The sequence below is a fragment of the Rhinopithecus bieti genome, unplaced genomic scaffold (assembly GCF_001698545.2).
Source record: "Rhinopithecus bieti isolate Rb0 unplaced genomic scaffold, ASM169854v2 scaffold_41274, whole genome shotgun sequence".
NCBI lineage: Eukaryota > Metazoa > Chordata > Mammalia > Primates > Cercopithecidae > Rhinopithecus > Rhinopithecus bieti.
The window spans coordinates 459,056-477,674 of record NW_016816882.1 but is presented as its reverse complement, the minus strand read 5'-3'; the positions used below and the strand labels follow the sequence as shown (position 1 = coordinate 477,674).

Sequence of the window (18,619 nt, the reverse complement as noted above, 5' to 3'; positions counted from 1 at the left end):
CCAGCACCATTTTGCTCTCACCACTACTCTTTAATTAGCTTTAACCAATCTCAGTAGTCATTTTATCTTCTTTGCAGTACGCAACACTGAAAGGGTTCAGTTGGGGAGTCAGGTGTTATTGTCCCCATTTGGCAAGGATTGGAAAAGTTGAGTGGCTTGCTTAAGGTTGCAGAACCAGTGAGGGTCAGTAGTAGCATCTCCGTCTCCTCAATGTTAGTCCAATGTTCCAACCTGTACCCACCATCTGGTCTGTGTTACTGTCCCGTTGGAAAACAGTGGCTGACCTTGAACTTCATCCATTTTCCTCACAACAGTTATCTTCCTGGGATATATCTAACAACAGTCCCAGAGGACTGGAAACTGAGGTAAGCCAAAATGAGGTGGTAATAACTGTCTTACTGATTCATGCTGGCATTGCCTGAAGGCCTGCTATTGTCTCTAGCAATTCCCTTATTCCCGAAAAAGAGCCAAAAAATGGAGGGGAGGAGGTGGATGCATCCCCACATCCAAGTGGGCATTAGCCAGTGCCTCTTGTTTCCAAGAATCAGAGACAGGTTCAGCACCAGGTCATACTCCAAGAGTTGTCAACCTGTTCAATGAAGGACTGAAGTGCTGGCACCCTGGGTAAAGAGAAGGGCTAGTGGTCCAATAGCATTCTCAACTGGAGGTGCAGAATGTGAAGCAGTGAGTGACAGCCAGCCTCTGTGAGGAAAGGATATGGCCGTCCCCAGCTGTCACCTGAGGATGCCCTTGACTGTTTACGTGTGAATTCATGAAAAGTGTGTGTGTGTGTGTGTGTGTGTGTGTATGGGGTAGAGGGGAGAAGAGCTAGTGCAAGCTTAGTTATGGCAATACTCTCTTTCCCACCCCACCGCCAGTGAAAATAACTTCTGTAGCCCAACCACGATGTCCTGTTCTGGAGCTTTCTGGGAGGCCCTGAGCAACTCTCTCACTGAAGCTATAATTCTACCTTCTGTCTTTGATTGCTTGGCAGAAAATAATATGTTTGTAATCAATTTAATTTTTCATTTTCCCACATTGAGCCTTGAAAACAAACTATGTACTTATGTGGGAAACTGGAAAAGACATTTCACCTCAAGTGAAAACTTGAACATCCTTAGACAAACAAACTGAGAAGAGTCACTTCTTATGTTTGCATTGGATATTGGCCTTTTCCAAACCCAGTCTACTCCTCTCCAACCTCTGCCTACAAGGAGAACTCAATGAGGGTGGTACAATTCAGGGTCAGCATCAAGAAGAGTGCTTATGCAGGGAGGTGGATGGAACAGTCAGGTATTCTGGATGCTTCCCTTAGTCTACAGAATTACACATGCAAACATCAATGGGATTCTGACCTGGACCAAAAAGAGGCACAGGGATGTGTTAGATTTACAAGTTTGGATGCTTTATTACCTAAAGTCAAAGGGGAAGATACAAAAGCTGTTTAATTTACCAAGCAAGTGCAGCACGCCTATGGAAAGCTTTGGCCCTTTTTGCTAAGCTGTCAGATGTTTGAGGCAGCTGGCCAGACGGCTGTGTTTTAAATCCAGGCTTAACATTTTCGAGGCTGCTGAATAATGTAGATCCTTTTCAGTGGAACAACCTTTTCCAGAGCAGGTGCGGGTTTTTGATGCGCCATGTGCACTGTTGTTGGAAATTTATGGTTGAGCTAAAGGTGAGAAGGGAAGAAAAAATAGGCATATTGGATCTTCTTGATCATGAAATATTAAACTAGTAGAAAGTAATATCGTTGATCAAGGGAATCTCATAATTTTGTTTATTTATTTGATAATATCTCTTTTTTTCCCCATACTATTTCTAGCCCTAAACCCATGGGAGTATGTTTTAACCTGGGTCTTCTCTCATTTACTGTCTTTAACTTTAAAAAACTCCAATTCACATTTTAAAAAGTGGGAATGGTTAAGTATGTCTGCAACAGTTCTCTGTGGTGTTAGCAATTATTCTGGCACTAGTATGCATCTATGAATCACTGAATTCTAAGAAGGCTACAGAGACATTGGAGAAGGTCCAGAGGGGGGACAAAAAACTCCTCAATTGTCAAAAGAAATAAAGAACCTCTGAAATAAGTTAAGAAGAGTTAGGGTTATTTATTAGGTCTAAGTATGTACATTTGCTATTTTTAAGGTCAAAAATGGTGTGATATTGGCCATTCCACATGGTTCAATCTAAATATCCCAGTGAAGAGAAGGCTGAGGGCTGGCTTACTAGCCTCAGGGAACAAAAGTTCTGATTAGTCTTCTCCACAGAAGACATCTGTAAGTAAATAAGCTTAAATAGACTTATTAACACAGGCTGAGACTTTTTGACAATAAGAGACATTTCATATGGAACCCAGAGACCTTGTGGAATTTACATTAATGATAACTTAAGACAGAAAGCATGCTCAATGGTGCTGACCACTTCAGACATGGTTTTCCTAGGAGGAGAATTTGGACCCAGTGACCTTTTGGTTTTGAAAACCAACTGTCTTGGTTTCCAAGCCCATCAATTCATAAAAGTACCTAAAGAAACCTCCCTTGGCCAGCAAGGAAGGGATGCCTCAACTCAGTAGGAATTTAACTTATCACTATTGAACTTAGATGCCCTTGCCTTGACACTCTAAATAAGAGGGGAGATAAACTGTTCATGACCCCAGCCATCACACTGTTTATGGTTTGTTTGCACTCTTCTAAGCCAGATATGTGCCTCACATCTCTTCTCAAATATCTCTGCCCAGGCCCTAGGCACACAGCAGTCCCTTTCATTTGAAATGTGACTCCAAAAAGTCCTTTCTTCTTGGTTTTAAAAAATTAAACACACTGGCAGAATATACACTGAAGTGTTAGGAATGGTTACCTCTGGGGATAGAATTACGGGTAATGCCTGGTCTTTTCTTTGCTTTATTTATCAGTACTATTTTTTTTTCTTTTATAATGAGCAGGTACAAGTTATACAAAAATTCAGCCCAAGGATTATCTCTGCCAACATTCTAGCAGTTGGAAACAAAACATAATTGAGATATTGATCATAAATGTTGCATTAGAGTTTAAAAAAGACCTGATGACTTTTTTTTTTTGTCAGATCAGTTATCATCAGACCATATGATGTGCATTTTACAATGTGTTAAGGGCAGAATGTTTTGTTTTGCTTTGGTTTTCTTTCAGCATTAGATCCAGAAGGAAATTTAAGAGGTCATTGACTTCAGTAGTTTACTTCCAGACTGGGTGTCTTTAGTCTCAACTAAAATAGATGAATTATTTCAGGTTAATTTTAAATCACATTTGAGAGATTGCAGGTAGGAATAAAAATTTGACAAGTTAGTGAAGGTAAAAGGGGGTGAGAAGGGAAACAAACAAACAAACTCTGATATAATAGAAATGTGGGCAATTAGCCAAGGTGAGGTGGGGTAAGAAGACAAGTTGGGACTGGAACAAAGAAAGCCACATGCTGATTGTTGTTCTTAAGTGTGAAAGAGATGATGGGTGGAGGTAGGAAAAGAAAAAGGAAAGGAGAGTAGTGTTAGAATAAGTGATCGAAGATATTTTCTGCTTAATTTGGCACTAATTTGTTATTTGATCACCTCCAGGGTGATCTCCACAATTTAGGGGCTACATTGTTTGGGCATGTAAAGAAAATTGTGCTAAGATATACAAAACTTGCCATTTTAACCATTTTAAAGTGTGTGTACAGTTAGTCCAGTGGCACTAAATACATTCACATTATTACACAGCTATCAACACCATCCACCTCCAGAACCTTTTCATCATCCTAAACTGAAACTTGGAACCAATTAAACAATCACTCTCCATTCCCTCCTCCTCCAAGCCCCTGGCAACCACCATTCTACTTTCTATATCTATGAATCTGACTACTCTGGGTACCTCCCATAAGTAGAATCATTCAATATTTGTCCTTTTGTGTCTGGCTTATTTCACTTAGCATAATGTCTTCAAGGTCCATCCATGTTACAGTATGTGTCGGGATTTCCTTCTTTTCTAAGGTTAAATAATATTCCATTGTGTGTGTGTGTGTGTGTATATATATATATATATATATATATATATATCACGTTTTGTCTATCCATTCATTCATTGATGAATACTTGGTTAGGATCTCTTCACCTTTTGGCTATTGTGAATGATGTGGCTATGAACAGTGGTGCAGGAATATCTGTTCTGAGTCCCTACTTTCAATTCTTCCAATATATGGGAAGATTATATTGGAAGAAGTGGAATTGCTGGATCATATGGCAATTCTCTCTCTCTCTCTCTCTTTTTTTTTTTTTTTTGAGTTGAGATTTTGCTGTGTCACCCAGACTGGAGTGCAGGGGTGTGATCTCTGCTCCCTGTAACATTGAACTCCCAGCTCAAGTGGTCCTCTTGCTTCAGCCTCCTGAGTAATTGGGACCTCAGGCATGTGCCACCATGCTGGGCTAATTTTTTATATTTTTAGTAGAGACAAGGTCTTTCTATGTTGCCCAGGCTGGTCTCCAACTGGGCTCAAGCAATTCTCCTGCCTCAGCCTCCCAAAGTGCTAGGATTCAAGTTGTGAGCCACTGCGTCCAGTCTGATGTGGCAATTCTGTATTTATTTTTTGAGGAACCACCATATTGTTTTCCACAGCAACTGGACCATTTTACATTCCCACCAGCAATACAGAAGTGTTAAGGGTTACATTTTAACTGAGGCATTCAACCAGAGTTCTAAAAGCACCGCTCAACTACTTCCCAGAAGAGGAATTTCACAGATTAGAATATTTGGGAAACAAAGTCAGCTCCTGTGGCCCATTGGCCATCTGAACTGATCTGGGAAAGTTCGAGAGAAGAAAAGAAAATCAACAGGATTGAGAAAAAAGTAGGAATAATTCTGGCAAAGATAATAGACAAATTGCCCATAATTGTTAAGCTACAAGTGTACAGGTTTTGGAGTTCCAGGACCAGGGTTTCCATAGCAACTTGAAAATATGATAAAAGGAAAGTTCTCCATCTCATCTCCCTACCTGCCTCAGTCAGGGGCATCCTCATGTAGGACTTGAGGCTATGGGTGGAGAGTCTATAAAGAATCTTCCGTCAGAATTGATGAAACTGTCAATAAAATGGTCAACTCCTCAATGTACTAATTCTTTGTTGTAGATTTTATATCAATGGAGACAGGAAAAGGTTATTTTCAAGTCTAAACTACACATAAGTAGAAACAGCTTTCCAGAGTATAAGCTACAACCAGCTGTGTTTTAGTCTGACATTTTAACTTTGGGGAAGCTGTGGAATTTTCATCATTAGTCTTTGTAAAATGATAGTATTTGTAGAATGAAAGGTGTTTCTTGTGTCATTCATTAGGGTAAGAGAATGCAGGGTAACTCCACGAGAGAAATAATTCAAAGCCATGTATGTACAAGGATCCTGCCTTGCTGTGGCTCCATTACAGGGGCAACACATTGAACTCAGAAAGTGGATCAGTAGAAACTTCCACATTGAGATTTACCTTCATCTTGGGTAGCTGTGACCTCAGAACCTATATTTTTCATTTCGGAGAAAAAGCAAAAGAATTGTAATGGAGGTCTTTATGACTAGAGCGCTGAAATTCTAGATGCAAGAAAATCAGCTGCAGGTTTTGTTTTAGAGCCTGAAGTTGGGTGGTGTTAGCAGATTGGCAGGGCTTTCATTCATCTTTCCAGGGTGTTAACTTCCAACTCGAATGTTGGCACTTAAATTTCCACACCCTGTTAAGCAAACTGCTTAAAACAAAACATTCAGCTCTCGTCAATGAAATTCAAGGATACTCCTATAGTGATATTAATCTACAGAACAAGAGAAGCCTTTTAAAATCTGCAGATGCCTTTGATAGTTTTCTCTCCCCCAGGATCCCATTTCACATACATCTCACTGGCTTTGGCAGTGGTGACCTAGAGTCTGGCAGCTTGAAAAAAGGAGCCCCAACTTTAACCGGGCTTCAGCATTCCCCCTCCACACCATAACGCAACTCCATTATGGATGTTTAAACTGGATACTTTTATGGTCTGAGAAGTTTCACAACTATTGCCAAATTTAATTGCCATGGCTGTCCAGAGGATTAATATATTTGGCAGTATCAGTCTTGTTCACTCCCTGCCTTAAAATAATTTTTTAAAAGTAAATGAATGAGCACAAATCCCAGGGGAGTTACGTGATATCTAAAAGGTCAAATAACTTCTAAGTAGTGGGTGGAACTTGATCTAAGACCAGGTCTCCCAGATTTCTAGCCCAGAGAGCTTTTGGGTTACATAACCTGTTTTCTGCAGGAATACCATGTCATGTATTCTGCCACTGGGCAACATGAATTCTCTTAATATTGAGGGCTTCAAGAGGTGGGGAAGGCTGGCTGGAGAGCGGGGAGGAAAGGAGAAATGAGGTAGGGTGGGAGAAAGCAGTCTGTGTGGAGGGGAGAGGTGGGGAAATACTGGGGGGCAGGGGGCGTAGATTCTAGGCTGCTTCCCACTTTGATTTACACAATTCCAGCCCTTTGGAGATTATTTTTCAGTCTCCAAAATCTTAAACCCCATGTTGATTTTAAAGTAGGAATTCAGAGATGAATAGCATACAGAGAGAATTTTCCTGCCGTGGTTGAATGGTTGATGAGTTCCTATGGAGAGGGATTGCTTTAGAGAGTTCATTTCTTAAAATAAGTATGAGAAATAACATGGGTTCTTGGGACTAGACATGATTGTAACTGAGGGCATGGACACATGTTAATAAATGCAGAGGATGTGACTCTCAATTCTGCCACTGCATTTATTCTGACCAACTGCATATTGTTAGGTCTCTGTGGCAATACATATTGTGAGGAGAATCATTGTAATGCAGGACAAATGTATTAAAAGATACCTGTGTCTCTGTATCTTTTATATATTGTTTCCTATATTTTTTGAATCACCCTGTATAGTTTATAGCAGCATGGCTATTCAGTTTTTAAAATCAAAGTATTTACCTAAAGTAAAACTTACCCTTTTTAGTGTGCTGCTTTATGAGTCTTGACAAGGACATACAGTTTGTGACTACAACCACAATCAAGATAAATAACCGTCCCATCATTTCCCCAAATTCCCTCTGGTCATTTTAATCAACCCCTCCTACTCAGCCCCACACAACTGCTGATCTCAGTAGATCTAGTAGTCAGCAGATCTCAACCCCAGGTTGTCCTTTATTGTGAAATCTTACTAGGCTTCTGGTTGAATGATGGATTCGGTGGGATTTTTCTTAGCTATAGGGAAACACATGGATCCTACCAATGTTTGTTTTTGAGGTAGTCCCTCACTCTTGGAGCTTATTTTTGTTGCTGGTGCCTTACACTTTACCTGGGTTCCCAAGTGATGGTAGGATGCAGGCCTGGGAACAGAAGATATCACTTGCTGAGGGCTAAGTGTCCTAGCACTGTGCATGTATTATGTTTTACTCTTAACATGTCCCTGTGAAGTAGATACTGGTACTCACATTCCCATTTACAGATAAGGAAAGAAGAGCACAAAAAAGTGAAGAAACCTGCCCTAGGACACAGAGCTAGTGAGAGACACAGCCAGCACAGGAACTGGGCAGCCTATGGCTAATGCCAGGACCTGCTCTCCTAACCAGTAACCTGTACAATCTTAGCCACAGTCCTACTCCATTAAACACTGAGCTGAGCACAGGGGTATATTTTTAAAAATAGGTATAGTTTCTGTTAAAAATATTTCTGTTTCTTTTCTTTTCTTTTTTTTGAGATGGAGTCTCACTCTGTCGCCCAGGCTGGAGTGCAGTGGCGTGATCTCGGCTCACTGCAACTTCCATCTCCCGGGTTCAAGCAATTCTCCTACCTCAGCCACCCGAGTAGCTGGGACTACAGGCGCGGACCACCATGCCCGGCTAATTTTTGTATTTTTAGTAGAGATGGGGTTTTACCATATTGGCCAGGCTGGTCTTGAACTCCTGACCTTGTGATCCGCCTGCCTCGGCCTCCCAAAGTGCTGGGATTACAGGCGTGAGCCACTGTGCCTAGCCTGTTAAAAATATTTCTAACAGCACACCATCTCAATGTTCTCTTATGGTTTCCAAATACAACTGATTATTATTGTTAAGTATTGTTACTTAGGGAAGAGATTATTCTTTTTACCTTTGAAATAAAGAAGTGATATGTCAAAGACATAAGCATATCGTCTGTCTGTAAGAACACAATGTAAACTCTGGCATCGTACCTAATACACAGCATGACCAATCTTTATTGACCATTCCTTTTCAATACTTTATTTTGAGTTAACAAATATTTTAGGGGAACATGTCTAGTCTATCTAGTTCCACTTACAACTGTGAGCATTCTCTTGCCCTAAGGAAGAGGTGTTTAGTGGGCAGAAGCAAGAGAATGTAAGACGTGGGAGCAGACAGCTTGTGTTACCCTGGCAGGGTATCATGCACCAGCCCTGCCTCTGAAGCCAGGAAGGGAGAGAGTCACTTCTGACTTCACCCTAAATTGACCTGAGTGCAGAACCAAGGCTCCCATGTGAGAAGGCTCGGTAGCTACGGCTCATCATCAAGATCTTACCTTGTACAACATGGACTTTAGATATGCTGTCTTATTTCACTGTCATAAAAACCAATGCTACTAACCCTAACAGTGCAAAGAGGCTACTCTGTGCTGAGACTCCCAAGACCTTCACATTTGTGAGCTCATTGTCTCCACATAACAACCCTATAAGCCGCGCACTCTTCCTTCCTCCATTGTACACACATGGAACTGAACCACAGGATAAGTAACTTGCTCAAGGCCATACAGACGGTGATGAAGCCAGTGCCAAATGGGAGGCCCAGGGGCCAGCTGCACTCATCTTTTTCAAAGGCTGAGCTGCTGGTCCTCAGGCATCTGATTTTGGCTGCAACAGCAAGTCTTCCTTCTACAGAGGATGCTTTATCCCACCCCTTCCATAAACAGGGCAGTAGCAGAAAGAGTGGCTCTATATTACCTTGACTGTAACGTACCTGCCTACTAGACATAGAATAAGGGCCCTCGCTCAGCTCACCTACAAAATTTGAAAACAAACTTTTGAATCCAGAAAATCAAACCACTGTCTACTTGGTAAGAATTTTCTGAGTTTCTAGAACTACCTAACAGGAATTCAGGATATATGGCCGGGCGCAGTGACTCACACCTGTAATCCCAGCACTTTGGGAGGTCGAGGTGGGTGGATCACCTGAGGTCAGTAGTTTGAGACTAGCCTGGCCAAGATGGTGAAACCCTGTCTCTATTAAAAATACAAAATTAACTGAGGGTGGTGGTGCGTGCCTGGAATCCCAGCTACTCAGGAGGCTGAGGCAGGAGAATCACTTGAACTCAGGAGGTGGAGGTTGCAGTGAGAGCCGAGATCGCGCCATTGTACTCCAGTCTGGGCAAAAAGAGCAAAGTTCGTCTCAAAAAAAAAAAAAAAGGAAAAAAAGAAAAGAAGGAATTCAGAATATAGAAATAAAAATAGTCCTGGTCAACTAGCTTTTTAAGCAGACTTTACTGGATAAACCCAGCTGGTGCCCAGCCTTCCTCCAACCCTAGACCATGCAGCCCTCTACCACCCACCCTCTCCTCAAATCAAATATCTCCTTATAGGAACACAGGGGCAGGGAGGAAGATCAAAAACTGCTGAAGCCCCACTCCACAGGCTGCCTTTTATAAAAACATGCCAATGTTTCCAAGAAATATTTGGGATAGCAAAGTACCATTCTGCAAATTCAGTATCACAATTTCCACTTTCTTATCTTATTTTGGAAAGGATTTATTAAATGGATACTTTAGGAATTTGAGAGACGCAGTTTCTTCCACTCAAATCACTTTGTGTTCCTCTGACCGAGAACAAATTCTTTCACAAGGACATAAAACCCCTGGGTTGGAAAAAACCTCAGTGGTCATCCGCGCATTCACCCATGCAGCCGGATCTGCTTGGCAGACTGACTTGGAGCGTTATATGGTTTGCCCACGGCTCACCTTCTCCAGCGCGTCATTCAGGGCATCCAGTGTCTGTATTTTGGCAACATTTGCAATGGCACTGTGAAGATGGAAAGAAACTTTGAACAGGACTTAAAAAATTTTCCCACTGAAAAGGCCACATGATTTATACAGAGGGCTGTCTCTCCGGCCTTTTATGCTTCCACTCTGCTTAGGAACACCTAGAAGACACAGATTTTGCCTCTGTGTATCTATGTGCTACACACAACAAGCTTTGCAGGCCAAGTTATTATTATTGGTTTTTTGTTTTGTTTTTTTTTTTTTTTGAGACGGAGTTTTGCTCTTGTTGCCCAGGCTGGAGTGCAATGGTGCAATCTCGGCTCACTGCAACCTCCACCTCCTGGGTTCAAGCGATTCTCCTGCCTCAGCCTCCCAAGTAGCTGGGATTACAGGCGTGTGCCACCATCCTGGCTAATTTTTTGTATTTTTAGTAGAAACGGGGTTTCACCATGTTAGCCAGGCTGGTCTCAAACTCTCGACCTCAGGTGATCCACCCACCTCAGCCTCCCAAAGTGCTGGGATTATAGGCATGAGCCACTGTGCCCAGCTATTATTATTATTTTTTTAACTTTTTATTGAAATATGATATACACACAGAAACATTCACATACTATAAACATATAGATTGAATAAAATTGAAACCACTAGTCAAACCAGCTGTCCCTAAGGATAACTGCTACCCTGATTTATAGCCTCAAAGACTGGTTTTGACTGTTTTTGTGCTTCATAAAATAAACCGTCTGTAGCTTGTACTCTTTTGCATCTGGCTTCTTTCTCTCAGGCCAAGTTATTTTGTAGGAGAGTTTCAATCAGGGCCGAATCTACAGTACAATATCAATGTCTTGAAGAAACTCTGCACTTGGCATATATTTTTTTTCTGGATGGTTTGTGTTGGTTTGTAGAAGCTATTAGGAAGTAGACATGGATTGATGATGTTTGGAAAATTCTGGTCCAGAGCACATTTTTAAAAAGCTATTCTCTAAGATGACATAAAAAGGAGTGTTTGTCCATGAAAACAAGGCTTTCCTATCCTGTGCACATGCCCCGCTAGGAGATGTAAATAGCAGAGGGGGATACATGTGGAGATGATACTTAATTCCAGGGTCTCCTACCACAATTGCTCCTCCCAAGGCCCTGGGAGGGGCCCTACCCATTTCATATTGGTCATTTTTGGTTATTTTTCTTTTAAAATGGCCCTGAAAGTCTGTAAGTTTCAAGATCCACATAACCTGTTTCTGTCCCTGGTACTTAGGGCAAGAGCCATCTTTTGCTGTTTAAGTTCTGTAAAAGTCCAATTTCTGTCATTTAACGACTGTTAGAAAACAATTGAGTTTTTAAAGAAGATTCCAATCACCACCTTATTACTCTCTAGCCAACTCCCCTACCTACATTGTTCAGTGGATGTTAGAATTAATAGTAAATCCCATTTTTCTGAGATGCAGAGAAATGAATGACCTGTCCTTTGGCTGCCCACTAGTAAGTCATTTCCAAGACAAGACGCTTTAGTTCCTGAGCCCCTGGCTCAGGCAGGTTAACCAATGTCACAATCAGCAGGGCACATGCTTGGGTCAGGTTTTAGATACAGAATGAATAGTTCTCAAAATTAATCAGCTTGCAATTCAATCGAAGTCTGATGTCATTGACAGAATGCACTCACTATTCTAGGAACTGTCCTAGATGCTGGGTCAGAAGATAAATAACGTGTGACCTCCACCCTTGACGACGTACAGCTTCCCTCTTGTCATGTGATGGCTAGTTTCTGATACAGCAGTAACAAATGACTGGCTGCTAATGGGGCAAATCAGCATTTCATTCTAAGGTGGAGGGAAGCAAATCCTCAAAAAACGTCTTCCCAGAAATTAGGAAGAAATCTTTAAAAGTGACTTTAAAATAATTTTATAGAAAAGAGTCAAAGAAGTGCCATAGTCTATTTCTATTCTCTTTCTGAGATGGTTTAACTCTCATGGAGGTGCCTGGAGCATCCTCTACTCAGCTCCTTTTGAATTACTCATCAACTGATCTGTGGAAACCATTTCAAAATTAATAGTCTTTGAAACACTCCTCAGAAAGAACCAGTTCGGCGTGTTTCTTGGTTTTTGAAATACTCTGGTTTTCCTTACCCAATGCCTAGAGTGATTGGGCCATTTGCGTTCCTGATCCAGCCCACAGCTCTCTGCTGAGTTCTGAGAACAGCGCAGGCGTCAAGGTTATGGCGGAAGGAGCAGCGGGGAGGCTGCTCGGTACCTATGTGCCTTCCAGCTGTGCCAAATATAGTGGCCATTACTTTCTAAATAATTCAGTGATGGATTTAAGACAAAAAAGACATTTATTTTTAATTCAGGACATTTACTTCAGCAGAAAGTGTATTATGAAAACAGGGCCAACCTAGGAACAATATTTTAAAGACTGATCTGAAAATAGGATAAAAGGATTGGTGTCAGGTTTGGATGCATTTAGGACCGTGCCTATTAAGTGCAAAGCCGCTGGGCTGGACACAGAGAGGAGGAGAATGGGTGGGGGTGCTGATGGGAGCCCTCCAGAGGGTAGCCACCTAACTTCCCCACCCCTCACCCTAAGTCACCACAGATCACACCCTCCATCCCCACCCCCTTCTCTGGCGGCCTCCAAAGGCACAAGAAGCCTTGGTTTGTCCTAAAATAACTCCTGGAGGCAGAGTCATTCAAAACTCAAGGTGATGGAGAAAAATTAAGAGTCCTTACCTTGTTTTCTCGAATCCTGTTTTTTTGGTATGTCTCTCCAAGGCGCCAATTTCTTGTTTTTTGGAAATTCTCATTCCTCCAGCTTTTACTACAAACAGATAAAAATCAGCAAGGAAGTTAGAATAGTGAGAGAAGGTTTGCTTTGTTATTAAAGGTATGACTTTAGATTTGAAAATAATTTTTGAACTTATATTTTAAAGACCTAAACTTTTGTATAAAACAACACAATAAAAGAAAAATATATATATTTTATTGGCAAACCAGGTGTGGGTGGAGGAAGGGCTGAGAGCTACTTGTTTATGCTCAGAGAAGTGGAACCAAGGCTGAAAAAGCAGAAGGTTACACCTTAGATTTAGGGAAGAGAATAACAACATACTCCCTCAGGCATTTCACTGAAAAACATTTTTTCTTATTATCAAACCAATTACATTCCCCACAATAGCAACCGACAATTACAATGTGACCCTCTGTTTTCCCATCAGATTAAAGTTGTGCGTGGCTTGCATTTTTCTTTTTCTAACCGAAGTTTTCAAAAGCCAGATTCTGAGAAATGAGCCAAAAGTCAGGGCACACAGCGATAAAAGGCATTTAACTCAACAGAGGTGGTTCTGAGTCTACCAGATACCCACCTTCCATCCAGACCCCAAACCTCCAGTGTGGGCCAAGCTCAGATGTTCTAATGAGTAATTAAACTGCATTAATAATCCTGCCATTCAAGTGATCAATTAGTGTTAATTAGGCTACAGATGACCTAACAGCAATTCAAGTGTTTAACAATGTCAGATGAAATCAACTTTTGAAAAGGAACAACCCATTTCAGATAACAAGTCAAAGCAAATGCTTTTTTTCCGTTCCCAGGAAATTTGCACATCTAAAATCTGACAAGCTCAAATGAGAAAAAGCTAAATGGACATGGATTTGTTTGAGCCTGTTAATTCTTTTTATGAAAATGCCAGATTGGCGATTTTCTAAAACTGTGGTCCAATAAAGTGAAAAATAAAGAAAATCTATTGTATTTCTCTGTGCCCTTGTGAACTGACTTCATCATTGTTCTTTACAATTATTACTTAATTTATCATCTTGGTTATGTTATCTGCATAAGGCACAAAATTCAAAAGCCATAAAAAGGTCTGCAGTCTCCCTCCTACCATTATTTTCCAGCTTCCTAGATTATCTCCCAAGATACTGCTAATGTTACAAGCTTCCTGTGTCTTCATCCACAATTATTCTACACATACACTTAGGTTTTATTTTTTATAAAAATGGTAGCATAAGGTACACATTGCTCTACGTCTTGTTTATTTTCTTCACTTAATCACACATTTTAGAGAAAGTTCCATATCTATATTTACATCTACATCTATATCTCTATATATCATTTATGTGTTTTTCTTTTTACCATCTGCTTTAGCATTTTATTATATGAACACCCTGTGTTTACTTAACCAGCTCCCTAATGTTGGACATTTCATGTGTTCCTCATCTACTGCTATCACAAACAATGCTGCAATGAATATCCTTTTGTTACCAGAAAGAGGTGTCTTGATCCAGACTCCAAAAAGGGTTCTTGGATCTTGCACAGGAAGAAATTCAAGGCAAATCACAGAGCTCAGTGAAGTAAGTTTATTAGAAACATTACAGAGTAGGGTGTCCTCAGAAAGCGAGTGCACAAACAATGTTTTTCAGTTTTTCTTATATTGGGGCCTTGTCTATGTAAAGACTAAACTGTGACGACATGCAGGTGAGCAGACAACATGACAAGATTTATTATTCTACTGATGTAAAGAAAACCATCCTTGACATTTGGTCAGTGTGTGAGTACATCAAAGCGTAACTGTTATTATCTTGAAAGCATTATTGTTATGGGTATTGGCACATCTGGACTTTCTGTGGTTGTAAGAGTTTGTTCTTGCAGGCATTACCAAGCTGTTTCCTCAGCTGTAAACATCTTAGCACCATGGGGTTGTGACTGGCAAGGAATGTGCCTCCCTCATTCTAAGATGGAGGTGATTTTAAAATGGTGTCACTCTGGCTCTTTTGGACTCTTGCTGTCCTAACAGTTTTAGATATATAATTTTGCACAAATACAAGTATACCTGTGGGGGAAATTCCTAAAAGTGATCTTGTTAGTTCATAAGAGTATGCGTGTCTGGAATTTAGTTAAATCTTGCCAAACTGCCCTTAGCGGAGTTTGCACCAGTTTAGAATCTCACCAGCCACGACGACAATGATTGTTCCTCCATACCCCTGTTAACAATGAGAGCTACAAAGTGTTTGGTTTTGTCAGCCAATAAGTTACAAAATAGATAAAGGTATCTCACTGTTTTAATTCTCATTTCTCATTTTTTATTAAAGGTTGAGCTTGGTGCTGTGTTTTAGAAGACATTTGCATTTCCTTTCCTGTAAGCTGTTCAAATCTTTTGTCCTTTACAATTGGATTGTTAGTCTTTTCCTATCTTTTCTTATTGATTTATAGGAGCTCTTTTCCATGAAATACATTGCAAATATAAAATATTATATTGTACCAGTTACTGCTTTTGGCTTTATTGATAATGTTTTGCCAGTCAGAAATTTAGTGTTTTATGTGACCTTGTCAATCTCTTATGGGTTTTGTATCACTAAGGAGATCTGATGTTTCACTATTTAACCATTCCTGCATTCATGGAATAAACTCCATTTGGTTATTTGAATTACCAAGTTTAAAGCAATATTGATTTATATATATAAGCCTCAGAAAATGCTATCTTTATACATTATCTGCTTTAATTTATATATGTACATTCTTTGTATATGTAAATTATTTATATACACATATGGCATACAAAGTAATCAGCAACAAAAATGAAATTATATGGACACATTTCTGAATAGCCGTGGAACACAGGTGAAATAAATCAAGGGATGGGCTTTTTCCCAAAGAATGTTTGAGGAGTGTGTGCCTCTGTATGGGAGATGGTGTCTGCTCATAGCTCTGTTGTTTGATGATAAGAAGAATCAAATAAGAGCTCTAGGGCCTTTGATACACCTCCCAACAGTATTTTTCATTCTCCTTATGACAAGTGCCTTTTATATATGGTGTGCTATAATTATTTTCTTGTTAGTGTTCCTTTTGCTTTACCTGATGCTATTATTCCTACACATTTTCTTCTGCCTGGACTAATTATTATCACCAACTATAGAAGCAAAATTGTTTTAGTTAAAGATGAGAAGACCTGGCTGGGCACAATGGCTCACACCTGTAATCCCAGCACTTTGGGAGGCCGAGGCAGGTGGATCACCTGAGGTCAGGAGTTCGAGACCGATCAGACCAGTAGGGCGAAACCCTGTCTCTACTAAAAATACAGAAATTGGCCGGGTGTGATGGCAATTGCCTGTAGTCCCAGCCACTATTTGGGAGGCTGAGACAGGAGAATTGCTTGAACCTGGGAGGCGGAGGTTGCAGTGAGCTGAGATGGCACCACTCACACCACTGCACTCGGGCCTGGGTGACAGAGTGAGATTCTTTCTTTCTTTCTTTCTTTCTTTCTTTCTTTCTTTCTTTCTTTCTTTCTTTCTTTCTTTCTTTCTTTCTTTAAATAAGACCTTTGGAATATTGAGCTCTGCACCACTCATTTAGAAGGACATTGACAGTCTGGGAATCTTCAGAGGAGAGTGACCAGAGTGAAGGCAGGCATGCTACATGAGGAGCTAGGGAATCTGGTAAGATAACTCCAGAAGAAGCAAAGACTCAAGATAGCTTAGGGAATCATCTTCAAAGATCTGAAGGGCTGTCATGAGGGCAGAGGAGCAATTTACTGATGAGGAAATGTTATGTAGGGTTGGACAACTCTACTCCTCCTAAGCTCTGTGACTGTGAGCAAGACACTTAAAACTGCTCTCAGACTCAGTCTCCACGTCCTTCAATAGGGAATAATACTGACTATTGCTGCCAGAAAATAGAGGTGACATAAGAACCTGGTGCATGGTAGGCACTTACTAATTACTAATTATTATTTATATTTATTTTATGTGGTTCCAGAGGTGAGAACGAAGATCAAAGACTAAGAGTTCCAGAAAGGTAGAATCTGGCTACTTGCAACAGCTTGTGTTATTCAACATGAAATAGATTGCCTAATACAATAATGAGTTTTTTGTACCTCAATGTATTAAAGCGAAGGAAAGAAGTTCTCTTGTCATGAACACCTTAGGAGAACTTTGGGGAATTCAGTGGAAGTTGAACTAGATTATGTTTATTATAAAGTCCTTATTATAATTTCAACTCTTTTCATCTACCTCTAAAAAAAAAAATCCATCACTTCTTTCCCTTTGGAAAGAACATAAGGCACTGAACAAAGAAATAAATGCCAAAATAAATTTTGTTTTAGACGGAGTCTCTCTCTGTCGCCAGGCTAGAGTGCTGTGGAGCGATCTCGGCTCACTGCAAGCTCCATCTCCCGAGTTCAAGTGATTCTCCTGCTTCAGCCTCCTGAGTAGCTGGGACTACTGGTGCGTGCCACCACACCCAGCTAAACCATAAACATGGGAGTTCTTCATCCTTAGGAACAATAAGGTAGACATTTTAGGGGGAAGAAGAAAACGTCTTCCCCATAAGATTCCTACTTCCATCCAGCAGTCTTTAAATCCTCTCTGTCATAGGGCTGTGGGCTCTAATTCAGCAATTTAGGAAGCATAAGGGAACCACACATTGGATTTCCAGAACACAGTTCTTGTACCAAACTCGTTCTGGTAGTTAATCTTACTCAGTCATCTATGTATACTAGAAAGAAACAGAAGATAATATCCTAGACTACAGGTGGATGCACTGATATAGATTTGGGCTCTCATTACACTGGGGTGACTGAACCAGGTGGAGTCAGTTTGTGAGAGGGTCATCTTAAAATCTCTGCTGGAACACTGATCACAATGATCTCCTGGGGTCTAGACAAGCCATTATTTACAATGTAACACAATCAGGTTCTTGCTCATTTTGCTTATACTGGATACCTCTGACTCAAGAGATCTTTTCAAAGTTTCACTGTATCCAAATCAATCCATTTAAGTTTGAAATTCTTTATGTAACTCCATATTTGGGAATATCCTGCCTTTTGAACCTTTTCAGTAAGATCAGTTGGAATTGGGCAAAGTAAAATATGAACTGATTTAACATTTTAACAGAATTTTGAGTACAAATACGTAAATTAAGACTTTCAGTCCTTTCACTAATGAAGATGAACTAGAGATAGACAATGTAAAAAAGGGAGATGCTCTTTTAGATAATTTCACTAGAAAACCTAAATTTATATGGGGAAAATGAAGCTTTTCTTTCCCATCTCTGCATGAGAATTACACTCTTGTGACTGTTTTGTGGTTTGTAAATTTTGAAAATACATCATTTAGTTTAGAATTCTAAATAATAATTTTCCAGTTAAGATTTTCCAATCTTTTTCAAAGTTTTTGGTAGAGAGTAGTGAAGATAAACATAAGCCTGCAAAAAATTAGGCTTTGTCCTTCACAAATACATGGACAATGTATGTGAAAAAGCTGAAAAGCACAAAGGTTTGTGCAAACTCTGCCTTGTGAATGAGAACATCTATTTGAAGGTTTAATGAAAAGTTTAGATATTTGCAAAATGCTTACTTTGGGCTGGGCGTGGTGGCTCATGCCTGTAATCCCAGCACTTTGGGAGGCTGAGGTGGGTGGATCACGAGGTCAGGAGATTGAGACCATCCTGGCTAACACGGTGAAACCCCATCTCTACTAAAACACAAAAAACTAGCCAGGCGAGGTGGCAGGTGCCTGTAGTCCCAGCTACTCGGGAGGCTGAGGCAGGAGAATGGTGTGAACCCGGAGGCGGAGCTTGCAGTGAGCCGAGATCGTGCCACTGCACTCCAGCCTGGGCAAAAGAGCGAGACCCCGTATCAAAAA

General features: G+C 40.5%; 1 protein-coding gene across 1 annotated transcript in view; it reads right to left on the bottom strand.

Annotated features, from left to right (window-relative positions):
* Nucleotides 1-1,379: 1,379 nt before the first annotated feature.
* Nucleotides 1,380-18,619, bottom strand: part of DAPL1 (death associated protein like 1) — a 20,967-nt gene continuing 3,727 nt past the window's right edge. The window contains exons 2-4 of the mRNA XM_017855437.1: nucleotides 12,716-12,803; nucleotides 9,975-10,035; nucleotides 1,380-1,669 (exon numbers count right to left, since the gene is read on the bottom strand). Of these exons, the coding sequence (XP_017710926.1) occupies nucleotides 1,553-1,669; nucleotides 9,975-10,035; nucleotides 12,716-12,803 (266 nt within the window). The 3' untranslated portion in view covers nucleotides 1,380-1,552. The remainder of the gene's footprint in view (nucleotides 1,670-9,974; nucleotides 10,036-12,715; nucleotides 12,804-18,619) is intronic.